This window comes from Amia ocellicauda, chromosome 8 (assembly GCF_036373705.1).
Source record: "Amia ocellicauda isolate fAmiCal2 chromosome 8, fAmiCal2.hap1, whole genome shotgun sequence".
NCBI classification, from domain to species: domain Eukaryota; kingdom Metazoa; phylum Chordata; class Actinopteri; order Amiiformes; family Amiidae; genus Amia; species Amia ocellicauda.
In genome coordinates this window covers 41740311-41755732 of record NC_089857.1, presented here as the reverse complement: position 1 = coordinate 41755732, position 15422 = coordinate 41740311, and the positions used below count along the sequence as shown (strand labels likewise).

At 40.3% G+C, this 15422-nt stretch overlaps 1 protein-coding gene across 1 annotated transcript; it reads right to left on the bottom strand.

Annotated features, from left to right (window-relative positions):
- Window positions 1-664: 664 nt before the first annotated feature.
- LOC136755074 (centromere protein H) lies at window positions 665-5049 on the bottom strand. Its single transcript, XM_066711443.1, has 10 exons — window positions 4946-5049; window positions 4464-4598; window positions 4235-4290; window positions 3780-3828; window positions 3493-3561; window positions 3329-3385; window positions 2101-2164; window positions 1794-1845; window positions 1539-1699; window positions 665-1122 (listed from the first exon to the last, which is right to left on the bottom strand). The coding sequence occupies exons 1-10, from the start codon at window positions 4990-4992 to the stop codon at window positions 1030-1032; spliced, it is 783 nt and encodes a 260-aa protein (XP_066567540.1). The 5' UTR covers window positions 4993-5049; the 3' UTR covers window positions 665-1029.
- Between the last annotated feature and the right edge of the window lie 10373 nt (window positions 5050-15422).

Below are 15422 nucleotides of genomic sequence, written 5' to 3'. Positions count from 1 at the left end.
GAGGTTTGTTAGCCATGATGTATGTATGAATATATATATATATATATATATATATATATATATATATCTTTCTTTACTTTTCCAATGTAATTATGTATTTTTAATCTAAGGGAAAGGGTACACCAGTATTTGTTTTTTTCTTTACTACAAATATAGTGACTATTTTCTTTTTTAATGGGATGGAGTACATAAAGAAGCAACACCTGTTCAAAGGAAATCTACCCACTAGCCTGAAGGGGAAAGTATTTGATCAGAGCATACTATTAGGGCTTGGTAATTTAATTCAAAAAATGATACAGAAACCGGACAGCACAAAGGAGCATGGAAAGATGTGTGCTTGGAAAAAGAAGAAGAGACGGAAGAATAAATGAATGGATCTGAGAACAAACCAAAATAGGTGACACTGAAAGACTGAAAATGTTGAAATGGCAACCGGACACATCGCAAGAAGAACAGATCAAAGATGGGCAAAGCTATTGAATGGATGAAAAAACACATAGACCACACAAACTCTGCGCGCGCACACACACACACATACACACACACACACACACATACTTCTCATTTGCTTCAGTGAAATTTGTATTTGTACATTACATTTATACATTTTATTCATAGGAAATTCAATCAGCAAATCGCAAAAAAAAATGAAATGAAAAATGAATCACAAAATATGAGCTTTTATATTTTTTTACATTGCCTCAACAAGTACAAAATGTTTAAGTAACTAACATTTTTCTCCACCTTAGACTAAACAAAAAATATATAAAATTGCAAGGACTGGGCTTGACAGTAATATAAAATGAAAACCATACATTAAAACATGACCATCAAAATCATACAACTGACCCTACAGTTATAACATTTCCCACTGTGATCAAACCAACCATTTGATGGATTTCGATGGAGTGGGATATGCGTCTAAATTCTTCCTCATTGTGGGAGATGAAGACCAATAGTTGAAATAACGTTTGTGGGGAGCTTTAATACGCCGGCACAACAGACTGAAAAACACAAACGTCTGCTTCTTCAGTCGAGCGCTGGGTTCCTCTCCAGGCCCAAGACAATCCCTCTCAGTTTAGGGTCTGCAGTCCAGTTCACTTTGCTGGAAAGGATAATGTCCTGTGGAAACACGAAAACGCCGTCATCGAACAGAAAGAGGACCCTCACTCTGGGCTGCCAAAATCTCTTCTGCAGACCCGGAAATACGATCCCACCCTAAAACACCGTTACAGTTTTTATTTTTGTGTCTTTACTAACACCCTCAGCGATATCAAACAATTTTAAAAGTCTGCAATGTCATGTCAAAGTTATATCTACAAACAAATAACACAAAAACATGCTTCTGCTTTGATCTGCAGGATAAAATGTAAACATATCGAGCAATTCCAGGTCATTTCACTCATGACTGCCCAACTGACGACAGGTCGCATTTCTTTTTCTGCCACTAAAGGATAAAAACGGGCGGAGATCAGTTCTGGTCATCGAGATGTGTTGGGTCGAACACTTCTATACAAAACAACACTCATCAGCTTTACCTTGAGCACATTCTGTATGACAACAACCATCTTCATGTACTTCTCCAGGTTGGTCTGACCCTTCTTTAAAACCTCGCTGTATTTGCCTTCCCGGACGTGCTCCCGTGTATTCTTCAGCTCTTGGAGTTCCTTCAACTCCCTGTGAGCTTGTTTTTTCAGCACTGAGGGGCGTGAGAAGCAGAGCAATTCACAGTCTCAACATTTTACAACATGAGAAGGCGATGCACGATCTGCACGAGTCAATAAATCACTCACCGAGCCTTTTTTTCCGGATTTCCAAGACTTGCTGCTCAAGTTGACTGGATTCCTATGCAACAGTGAGAGAAAACAACAACCGTAATCTGTTTAAAAGAAGGACATTGTCAACACCAGTAAATGTATTTAATTTCCTCCACATCATAATGCAGAAAGTTACACACGAAAAACAATGAATGCACCAGTAAACACGACTGCAGAGCATAACACCTACATTGAAGTGAAATATTCACTAGTCTCCGACAACAACAGAACCATTAGGAATAATATTCACCACAGACTCCAGACTGAAGCACAGCACACTCACCTGCTGCAGTTTCATTATTCTGGAACAAAGGCCCCGGCTGTGGTTAACTGTTGCCTTCATTAATCTGCAATCGAAATCAGACAGAGCGGTCAGACAGTGCCAGCTAATGGGACGGTCTTCAGCCACGGTAAACAAATACTCAGCATTTCAATATACAGCAAATGCATATGCGCTATAAACCAAAGGATAGCCAGGGCAAACATAAGGATTTTCAAGACTTATTCAGACACTTACTATTCTATATATACACACGCACACACACACACACAAATACAGACAGGTGACAAATTAAAGGCAAAACCTGAATAAATGAGTGGAGGAACATAACGAATGCAGACGCCTCCAAACAAGTGCACTGCATGATACAATTATGCAATTCACATACTATCATGCTCTGTGGCATGAATACAAATGCTGAGCAGGCCCAGCTGACCTTGATTTTGGATCAAGATGGCAAGAGGAAAGGATCTCAGTGACTTTGAAAGAGGGGTCATTATTGGGGCACGAATGGCAGGAGCTTCAGTCACACAGACGCTCAACTGGCTCGTGTTCTGGACAAGTGGGCGAGTGCATGTGTGGGACACCAAGAGAACGGGACAGGCCTGACTGCTGGACCCTACAGTGAGGGGGTCCGGAGTCTCAGTTATGCTGTGGGGGGCATTTTCCTCGCATGGTTTGGGTCCACTTGTCCCCTTAGAGGGAAGGGTCGCTGCACATCATGACAGAGTTATTCTGAGTGATCACCTTTATCCTATGGTGACACATTCCTATCCTGAGGGGAGTGTCTCTTCCAGGATGACAATGCCCATCCACAGAGCACAAGGGTCACTGAATGGTGTGATGAGTATGAAAATGATGTGACTCATATGCTATGGCCTTCGTAGTCACCAGATCTCAACCCAGTTGAGCACCTATGGGAGACTGTGGACCAACGTGTTAGACAGCGCTCTCCACCACCATCATCAAAACCCCAAATGAGGGAATATCTTTTGGAAGAATGGTGTCCATCCCTCCAGTAGAGTCCAGAGACTCATACAATCTGTGCCAAGAGCATTGAAGCTGTTCTGGGGCTCGTGGTGCCCAACACCTTACTGACACCCTTTGTTGGTTTTTCCTTTATCACCCGTCTGTATATATGCATGTTTTTTTACAATATTTCAAATCAATGTTATATTACAAAGATGACATTCTAGAATGGCATTAAAGTTATTTAAAATACTGTACTTACTCTGCCTCTTTGTCATTGTGTTCCAGTTTTTCCAAAACTGCCTGAGAGACCTGCATTCTACACAAAACAAGCTCAATTTAAACAAACATCAGTTTCACAATTTAAAGTATGTATATTGCAGCAGAATAGGAATCCTTCACAGATTTCCTCAAGCGGTTACTTACCTGTGTAAGGCCAAGATTGTATTGCAATAAGAGAGTTTAGAATCTTCTAGGTCTCTCTCTAATTCACATCTAGATTAAATTAATATATAAATAAAACCAAGTTAAAATGACATCACAAACCAGACGAACATTCCCTTTTACAACAGTTCAAAGACAGTGTCAGGTCTTCAGACTGTACTAAAATGTGTTGCACTAACTCAGAAATGACAAATTAAATTAAGATGGAAATCTGAATATTCCGGTTAATGCACAATCCCAGAAATTTAAGTTAAGAAGGGAAAACTTACGTGTTTTGGTTTTCATCTGTAATTATGTCTTGAAAGTCCTTTCCTTGTTCTATTAAATAAAGCAGTTTATCAAACCAGGTTTGGTACAGAAGAAATGTAAGATACTGTACATTGCAACATTTCACAGCATCCTACTGTAGAAGACTATTGTGTTTTAAAATCCATACATACAAAGACAAAAGACTTACAAAACCTTTCTGTAAGATTAACATAACAGTTAAGCGACATTATTAAAAAATACCAAATATATCAAATCTGTCACATTTAAATAATATACAATGCATAGCTGCCTGCATAGGGTAGAGTAACAATAAAAGTACTCAATCTTTTTTATCTACAGCTTTAGCCAATCTCGTTATCCATCTTTGAAATCTATTTCCAAAACACTGATGAAACAATACAAAGCTGTGAAGATCAAGGACTACATATGAGCCCTGAGACAACCCACTACTGACCTGCATTAACCTTTACTCTCATTTCAAAACACTGGTTTGCCACTTGTTCTTTTATCCTGCAGAACAGAAGAACAATAATACAATTGTTAAAGAAGAGTTGACACTGTGGCTACATAGGGGAGACAAATGAAGTTGTGTTTCTGTTCCTGCTTTTGCCCCGCTAAGATCAACCACAATCCTGGACAATCCTGCGACAGTCATGCATGATCTTCCTCACGGCCTCACCAACCTGAGCAGGTGTGTGAGGGATTCCTGCTCCTCGCAGCTGGCGGTGAGGGGGGACTGGCAGCTGCTCAGCGCCTCCTGCCCCAGCTCCAGCGAAAGACCCTCCAGCTTCTCAAAGACCTCCATCCCGCCAGTGCGCCTGCGCGATGTAGACATAAACAGCACGGCCTGGTTAGTGACAGCCGTCTCTCTCATGTTTGAGTGGCTACACAGCCGTATTGGACGCGGGAAAGGCTGCCAAATGACAGACACATCACCGGCATATATAAACACCATAACCCGGCTGGGATGCATAACGATGAATATCCGTGACTGACTGTATAAACGGTTTTATCAGTACAAACGCGACCAGTTCCAGCCCCAGACGCGCTTCTACGTTTAAAAAACATGCATCATTCAACATCATTTCACTTCTACAAAACCACTTATGTTTGTTGTTGTTGTTGTTATTATTGCATTTCAGTTTTCAGCACGACGCCGTGTTACCCTGCCGCCCGGTCCGGACAGGAGCCCTCAGCGCCCGCGGTGGCCATTTCCAAACAACCCCGCCGGAGCTTTCCACCCGCCCCTCGCTGCTGCTCATTGGAGGAGAGTACGGACAACGAAAGTGCTGCGACAGATCTACACTCCTATTGGGCAAACGACGAGTCAATCATATGACCACGGACGATTCTGTCCTCTCATTGGTCCCTACGTGAAAACGAAAACGTCACCCGGAAGTTGTACCGCGTCATTTTATCAACCAATCACAGCAGGTTTTGGGTTTGTTGTGTCTAACATGTGAGAATATTCAAATATTGAAATCCGGAGAGTTTGTATCAGGGATGGGGAGTGAGTGACCGAAGTCTGGTTATATTATATAATATTATAAATATGCAGGTTCCCATTTGCTCACAGATTATTGTCAATTGACATTTATAAAAATCAACAGTAATAGCACGTCACTAGCTCGATCATTTCTGGAATATGTCCATTTTTATTTTGGACAATGAGAATCTTTAATCCTCATTCAAAGTAAATCAATCAAACTTCATTGTATATAGTGGAACACCATGCCAAAGCATCATACAATAAATACGATTAAAATCATTAAAATGTTGCAGGATTGCTACAGTGCAGTAAAATGCATGAATCATATTTCATCATACATTAAGTTTGAGGATTATAATGATAAAGTTCATTGAAAAAAACCTTAAAATCACAATCTACCCCCAAAACAAAGTCCCACAGGTTCTCCACTGCCCTGCGGTTACATACAAGAAGTAGAGGTTTGTTCATTTGGCTGCTTTAGTAACCCTTCATATTTGTGTTTTGTTTGCACTCAGTCATTACCAATGCGCTTTTTGTCAACATATATTTACTTATATTACTTATTTAAGGAGAAAATTATGCAGCGGTATCAATGTACCGTGAGTTTGAGTGTGCACAAATGTACTCTACAATCAAAGGCAAAATGTACTTATTTTGGATAACTTACAGCTTCCTTTTGCAAACTTTATGAAGTTTTAAAATGATTGGAGTGTTAGGACTGATTGTGGCCATTTCTTCATTTGATACAGGAGATAACAGTAAACACATTGCTTTCCCCTGCGAGTTCAACAGACACGTCCATTGCTGACCACAATGAATCACAACAGCACAGACCTAGTTTGTGTCCTCTTCCTCCTGCTCCCAGAGCCACAGCAGCATGAACATCATCATCACACTAACATCTCGCAGTTCAAAGTGAGCTACTCACACAGTGGCTCACTTTACGTGCCAACCTATCGGCTCTGCGTGCCACTCGTGCCACAGGTTCGAAACAAAACAATAGACAGCTATCATCTCAGTCATGTGGAATTACTACAAGCATGCAGGTTTAAATTGAATGTGTGTGAAATTATTACATTGGGGTAAATACATAGCCTGTGTAATAATTTCACACACACTCAATTTAATCCTGCATGCTTGTAATAATAATATACATTTAAAATGTTGGCATTTAGCTTATCTGTGATTTTGTATGTTCTTTACCAAAAACGTACAGTGGGGGAAAAAAGTATTTGATCCCCTGCTGATTTTGTACGTTTGCCCACTGACAAAGAAATGATCAGTCTATAATTTTAATGGTAGGTGTATTTTAACAGTGAGAGACAGAATAACAACAAAAAAATCCAGAAAAACGCATTTCAAAAAAGTTATAAATTGTTAAATGTAAAATGTTAATGAGGGAAATAAGTATTTGATCCCCTATCAATCAGCAAGATTTCTGGCTCCCAGTTGGCTTTTATGCAGGTAACGAGCTGAGATTAGGAGCACTCTCTTAAAGGGAGTGCTCCTAATCTCAGTTCGTTACCTGTATAAAAGACACCTGTCCACAGAAGCAATCAATCAATCAATCAGATTCCAAACTCTCCACCATGGCCAAGACCAAAGAGCTGTCCAAGGATGTCAGGGACAAGATTGTAGACCTACACAAGGCTGGAATGGGCTACAAGACCATCGCCAAGCAGCTTGGTGAGAAGGTGACAACAGTTGGTGCGATTATTCGCAAATGGAAGAAACACAAAATAACTGTCAGTCTCCCTCGGTCTGGGGCTCCATGAAAGATCTCACCTCATGGAGTTTCAATGATCATGAGAACGGTGAGGAATCAGCCCAGAACTATCTCAAGGCAGCTGGGACCATAGTCACCAAGAAAACAATTGGTAACACACTACGCCGTGAAGGACTGAAATCCTGCAGCGCCCGCAAGGTCCCCCTGCTCAAGAAAGCACATGTACAGGCCCGTCTGAAGTTTGCCAATGAACATCTGAATGATTCAGAGGAGAACTGGGTGAAAGTGTTGTGGTCAGATGAGACCAAAATCGAGCTCTTTGGCATCAACTCAACTCGCTGTGTTTGGAGGAGGAGGAATGACCCCAAGAACACCATCCCCACCGTCAAACATGGAGGTGGAAACATTATGCTTTGGGGGTGTTTTTCTGCTAAGGGGACAGGACAACTGCACCGCATCAAAGGGACGATTGACGGGGCCATGTACCGTCAAATCTTGGGTGAGAACCTCCTTCCCTCAGCCAGGGCATTGAAAATGGGTCGTGGATGGGTATTCCAGCATGACAATGACCCAAAACACACAGCCAAGGCAACAAAGGAGTGGCTCAAGAAGAAGCACATTAAGGTCCTGGAGTGGCCTAGCCAGTCTCCAGACCTTAATCCCATAGAAAATCTGTAGAGGGAGCTGAAGGTTCGAATTGCCAAACGTCAGCTTCGAAACCTTAATGACTTGGAGAGGATCTGCAAAGAGGAGTGGGACAAAATCCCTCCTGAGATGTGTGCAAACCTGGTGGCCAACTACAAGAAACGTCTGACCTCTGTGATCGCCAACAAGGGTTTTGCCACCAAGTACTAAGTCGAAGGGGTCAAATACTTATTTCCATCATTAATATGCAAATCAATTGATAACTTTTCTGAAATGCGTTTTTCTGGATTTTTTTGTTGTTATTCTGTCTCTCACTGTTAAAATACACCTACCATTAAAATTATAGACTGATCATTTCTGTGTCAGTGGGCAAACGTACAAAATCAGCAGGGGATCAAATACTTTTTTCCCCCACTGTAGATGTATGTCCATTAGTTCAGTATCTGTGTGTAGGGATGGCTAGATACCACTTTTTCTTTTCCGATCTGATACCTCAACCTTTACTATCTACTGATACCGATACCCATCCGATATTTTTGTTTACTACTAAGCTTACTACTAAGTTTACTATGCCATATGTATGGATGCAATGTGGAACAAATTCTCTATTTCCTTAAAGGAAAAAATACAAAGCTCACAACAACATGACTTATGCAATAATGCTGCTTCCTTTTATTTAGTGAAACTCTTTTAAATGAAAAAAAAAAAAATATATATATATATATATATATATATATATATACACTCACCTAAAGGATTATTAGGAACACCTGTTCAATTTCTCATTAATGCAATTATGTAACCAACCAATCACATGGCAGTTGCTTCAATGCATTTAGGGGTGTGGTCCTGGTCAAGACAATCTCCTGAACTCCAAACTGAATGTCTGAATGGGAAAGAAAGGTGATTTAAGCAATTTTGAGCGTGGCATGGTTGTTGGTGCCAGACGGGCCGGTCTGAGTATTTCACAATCTGCTCAGTTACTGGGATTTTCACACACAACCATTTCTAGGGTTTACAAAGAATGGTGTGAAAAGGGAAAAACATCCAGTATGCGGCAGTCCTGTGGGTGAAAATGCCTTGTTGATGCTAGAGGTCAGAGGAGAATGGGCCGACTGATTCAAGCTGATAGAAGAGCAACTTTGACTGAAATAACCACTCGTTACAACCGAGGTATGCAGCAAAGCATTTGTGAAGCCACAACACGTACAACCTTGAGGCGGATGGGCTACAACAGCAGAAGACCCCACCGGGTACCACTCATCTCCACTACAAATAGGAAAAAGAGGCTACAATTTGCACAAGCTCACCAAAATTGGATAGTTGAAGACTGGAAAAATGTTGCCTGGTCTGATGAGTCTCGATTTCTGTTGAGACATTCAGATGGTAGAGTCAGAATTTGGCGTAAACAGAATGAGAACATGGATCCATCATGCCTTGTTACCACTGTGCAGGCTGCTGGTGGTGGTGTAATGGTGTGGGGGATGTTTTCTTGGCACACTTTAGGCCCCTTAGTGCCAATTGGGCATCGTTTAAATGCCACGGCCTACCTGAGCATTGTTTCTGACCATGTCCATCCCTTTATGACCACCATGTACCCATCCTCTGATGGCTACTTCCAGCAGGATAATGCACCATGTCACAAAGGTCGAATCATTTCAAATTGGTTTCTTGAACATGACAATGAGTTCACTGTACTAAACTGGCCCCCACAGTCACCAGATCTCAACCCAATAGAGCATCTTTGGGATGTGGTGGAACGGGAGCTTCGTGCCCTGGATGTGCATCCCACAAATCTCCATCAACTGCAAGATGCTATCCTATCAATATGGGCCAACATTTCTAAAGAATGCTTTCAGCACCTTGTTGAATCAATGCCACGTAGAATTAAGGCAGTTCTGAAGGCGAAAGGGAGTCAAACACAGTATTAGTATGGTGTTCCTAATAATCCTTTAGGTGAGTGTATATTTAAGCAGCATTTAAACATTCAAAATGAATACTGAAATATCACTGAAAGTACAACTGTGCAAAATTCAAATCACAACATTTATTTAACACAATATATATATATATATATATATATATATATATATATATATATATATATATATATATATATATATAATTCTAGTGTCATACACTGGATTAAAAGATGATAATATAAATAACTCAAACCTCAATATATATATCCAAATATATATACACAAATCCAATGGACCCAATAATGGACACAAGCACATACGTTGACACTGAACTACTGGGCGCACAAGCACACCTACACAATGATACAGATAGTGGATGCTAAAACAAACCAGTTCACACACAGACACACACTAACACCTGGAGACAAACACATTGACACTGATCTACTAGACACTAGAACGCACAATAACACTGCCAGTGGATGCTCACACACACACAAACACAGAGACAATAACTCTGTTTAACAGCTGAAAAATATGTATTGGTACAGATGGGGAGAAACTGACTCCCTCAACAGATAGATAGTTTAATTAGAATACCATCAAAGAGGTTTCTTCACCTATAATGAAGTGCTCCGGAGTCAGACACAATCGCATAAATGTTTTCTAATAGAACATACTATAATATTGAACATTACACCCTTCTTGCTGTGCACCTACAGGACATTAATAATAATAAACATCTTTATCTCAGATGTCTCCTTAGTCTTTTATTATTATTTTTGATTATAACTTGATTTCTTAGCAGACACCCTTATCCAGGGTGACTTACAATTGTTACAACTTATCACATGTTTCCCATTTATACAGCTGGGCATTTACTGGTGCAATCTATCTGCAAACACTAAGAAGTCCAGCTCAAGACATATTGCTATTATTTAATACCCCATGTGTATGCTGGTTTTCATTCCAACAGCATCCTCAATTACTAAATTCATCTAATTCATTTTTCAATTCAACATTTAAAAAGTATATAGAGGTATTTTACAGTTGATGATTAAAAGTGCATTTGATTGAAGGTACAGTTGCTTATAAAATATCCCAGGGCCTGGAGAGGTGCTTAAATGTATCTAGCTAATTAAACAATTAGACCAATTCAGTCACTGAGGAACGAAAACCAGCATACACATGGCCTTCCAGGGATTGAGTTTGAGACCACTGCTGTTTTTAAAAATATGCAGTAAATACTGTGATTTACTCTCCTGGTGATTTTTGAGGTGAAGTATCATGTTGACATTGGCAAGAAAGTGTTACTGTAAAAAGGAAAGGGTTTTGTAGTTTACAACCAATGCCAGATCATTGCTACTTGTGGTTATATTAATATTAAATAATATTAAAAAACAAGAACAAACCCACATTGGTATCTTCTCCAGTCTGTCTTATATTGTCAATGATTAATGACTGTACTGTATTTATATTTCTTGGAAAGTATTTATAAGCTCAATAGATACCTATTCTAAGTGAATCCCAAATTGTTTCTGTATGTAGCTTGAATAAGAAACAGTAGATCTCATTTTCGGATTGATGTACTGCTTGCAGTAAAATTAAATGTGTATATTGTTTTATCTCCTGAATATTATACATTTTGTGATATACTTTGACATTGTAGATCACTGTGTGTAGTGTTTCTAACTGGAACATGCATCCATTTCTTAATGTATCCTTTCATATTGCAAAAGGTATAACCAGTGGGTTGAAACTAGTTCAAGCTTTTGGTAACATGGTATATACAGAACTGTGCAGAATCCAGGGAATAAAATTAACACCCGCCACCCAAATGCGGGTAGATTTAGCCAGTGGTGGGTAAATCTGTACATTTTACCAGCCACTTTGGCGGGTAGCCAACAAGTGAACTGAAACTCATCTTGTTTGAATTTCTCCTAGCGTATTGGTCGATGTATTTCAAAATATGAATTCATTTGTTGACGTTGTAGTGTTGGTATCTTAGTCGATTTGGATCAAAGTGTTTTAGAATTATGGTCCATATACGCACAAATTGGTGGAATTATGTAGATCTGTGGAAATCTGCACTACAACGCACCCCATGGCTTCCTTACAGAGAAGCACATAAGGGTATAATATGTGCAGTGCAATTAAACTACCAGCTCGACTGGAACAAAAACCAGCAGGGCAGGGGCTCCTCCAGGAACTGAGAAAATAAAATGAAGCGGCCATGTCTCACATCTACATCGTAATAACAAAAAACAATCAGTCGCTTGGAACAGTATTAGAGTGGAAACTTTTTAAACACAAATCATTTGAACAATGCATACACAGGGGGGGCACATTTCCTACAGTGAAATCGTAGCTTTTATATATACAGAACTGTGCAGAATCGCTTGCTGTGTACAGGACAGTTGAAAGGGTGAACAGAAGACGTTTACTATGTGGCCATACTCGGTGAGGCGCTATAATAAAAATCTGCTTTTACCAGTCAAACCATACGTTTCTCCACTGCAAACACCTGGAGCCTCAAAGTTGCCTGCAGCCTCTAGTCATTATCATATTTCTTAGCAGACATAATAATAATAGTAATAAAGTTGTATTTCTAATAATAATAATAATAAAATGTGTTCCGGGCAGCTCATGTCTGCGATCGGTCAGAAAACAACACGATACACCCACCAAAGCAGCTGTAAATGTATTGTTCACATCGCTGGCTCAACTTGTAGAAATCCTCTCCAGCTCCCCACACTCGCACCTCACAGGGAGAGGAAACCAAGCACTAGAGATCTACAACCGCCAGGACAGGCAGCAGCACTGGACACAGGAGAAGAGCAAAGGATGCTTTTGGGGATGAACAGTTGCAGGTCAAAACAGGGATGGACCGACGTTGGACCATTTAGAACAAAAAGACTCCTGACATCGGTTCGACCACTCAGCCATGTTTACCCAACACTGCTGTGCCATCTGTGTGGCTTCGCTCATGTTTATCAATCACGTTCAAAAGAAGACCTTGATTCATCATAAAGGTAAGGACATTTTTATTATCTACAACTGAATTGTGTTTACTACACTGCTCAAAAAAATTAAGGGAACACTTAAATCACACATCGGATCTCGATGAACGAAATATATTAAAGATAAAAATCTTTACTGTATATTGTGTAATTCATTGAGAACAAAATTACGTCACAGCGGTCAGTGGAAACCAAAATCACCAACCGATTGAGGGCTGGATTCAAACTCACACCGAAAAATCAAAGTAAACAATTGAAATCATAGGCTGTTCCTCCTTGCGTGAATTTAATCAATGCAAGTCATAATGTGACTCAGCAGTGTGTATGGCCCCCACGTGCCTGTATGCACTCCCGACAACGTCTGGGTCGTTGTTTAGAGCCTGTGAAGACCGACCTCCTGTAACGCCGCTCACCAGGTCAACTCTGTAACAACACAGTGTGTAAAAAGACACACTTTGTAAAAATGGAAGCTCTGAAATGAAAATACTGTCTCTGTTGAAATGTTGATGGATTGCCATGATGTACTGTCTGCAACTTTTTGGATCACATGGTTTTACTATTTATAAATGTAACACTTTTCTAATCCTCTGACTTCAGTTGAGTCTATTTGTGGTTAAGATTCTGCCTGCGCTGAGCTGGAGATATTTTGAAAGAATCACACTGAGGAAACGGAGGCGGGTTTTTACTGTTTTACTTCACACAGGTGAACAATAGCAACTCTGCCACTGTTCAGAATCAACTGGGAGAAAGGCCGGGGCCAGTTCATAGCTTTGACCTGCCTACAGATACAGATTACAAACTTGTACCCCATCAGGGTGAAATTTATTGTCAGAAGCCTCTACTATACAATAAAAATGCAAGAGGGTAATGCTCAGTGAGTCTGACTTGAAGCTTATTCGGCTGCAGTAGTGTCTGTAGACCGCCAGGCGGCACTGTTACCCCACAGTTCCTGTGTTTCACCTGCTTTGCTGATGAACTAGTGCTTCTCAGATGGAAAGTCGGTGATACAAAACATTTTAAAGACTTTGTGCAGTAATTTACAAATGCACTTTCTCAGGACTCATCCTAGAGCTTAATAGATGTATATACAACTGAAGCCTTGGAGCAGGCAGGGTTTTGTGGTGCTTCCGGCCCAGTGTGAAGCAGTTTGTTACAGCAGCTGGCTGCACTGTTAGTCCAGTTGGTAATAAAGTGTTTTTTGGACAGACTTGCACACCCATCACTCCTCACACTGCAAGCACACTATGCATATACAATTATACATATTATTTATATGTCATCACATCACCATCAGCACAAGTATTTCCACTCTTTCAATTGTCACATTTTCATTTGATAATACAACCAAAGGGAATGTTCTACTGAGAGACTGAGGGAACTGAAGCTTTTCACCCTGGAACAGAGGAGACTTGATTCAAGTCTTCAAAATCATGAAAGGCATCGACCACATCAAACCAGAGGAGCTTTTCCAGATCAGCAGGGACACACGCACCCGGGGACACAAATGGAAATTGGGCTTCAAGGCATTCAAGACAGAAAACAGGAGACACTTCTTCACACAGAGAGGCGTCACAATCTGAACAAACTCCCCAGCGATGTGGCTGAAGAGACAATTTGGGAACATTCAAAAACAGACTGGATAGGATCTTTGATCACTTAGTTATTAATGGACACCAAACGAGCACAATGGGCCGAATGGCCTCCTCTCAATTGGACACTTTCTTAAATAAGAGAGGTAAATATTGATATTAATACAAAGCTCATGTATTGTTCATGGACATGGTACCTTCATTGTCATGTAGAAAGGGAAAATAAGACTAGACATGACTACTAGTGGAGCTCCCAACATCTAATGCCAAGAACTGGGGAATCCTGAATAATCAGAATGTTTTATAGACCAAAAAGGAACAAATACAATGAAAGGTGATAAGAAGTATGTAGGAAAGCAGAGAATACTGTGTCTAGTGCATCTGGTGACCGATCCTCATGCCACACACTGTATCTGGCACATCCTGTTCCTAAAGTCCTGCGATTAATTCTCACCCTTCACAGTGTTGCTCCGTCCTACAGTAATGTTAATGTTAACCCCTCCCTAATTCCTGTTGTTAGCGAATGCAAATACCTTACATGTATTAGATCAACAGCTAAACCTCTATTGACCATTAGGTACACATATTATGCAAAGCAGAGCAGTGTTAACTTACACAAAACTAAACATGCACACCCTTGAACACTCAGGCTGCAATGCCCTAGGGCTGGACGGTATGGCCAAAATACAGTATCACGGTATTTTTCTATTTTTTGACGGTATGACGGTATTTTATAACTATTTCTTCAGAACAACCTCTTCTAAATGCATTTTTCATGTATAATGTACTTATAAGACAGTATCTGAGTAAAAAAATAAGAAATGGAATTCATTTTTTAATTTTTATTATTGATCTCACACCCCACACAGTAATAGTGAACAGTTTTGACACTGAGAACGTGCTCTTCAAAGCCTTAGGTATTGAAATATGCATTGTTTTTCAATAAACTATATACATAACACTGAAATAATGCACCTTTTTTGCAAACAATGCCAGGCGAACATTGATATTCTATTTTCCCTGAGTTATTCAGGTCCCTCAGACATGCCACTGAGCAAAGCATGCCAGGGGGTCTTGTTATACATTCTACTGACCTTACAGTGCTCACAGTTCCTGCTCAAGGCAGCAGGGCTATATTGAGGGTGTGGCGTGTCCAGAAGGACAATTGGCAAAGGTGTGTGATTGTTCTGCCTGTGATCCAGTGCACTGTGAGTCTTTGTTTTGACCAGTTGCACCCCAGGGGGGCTGGCA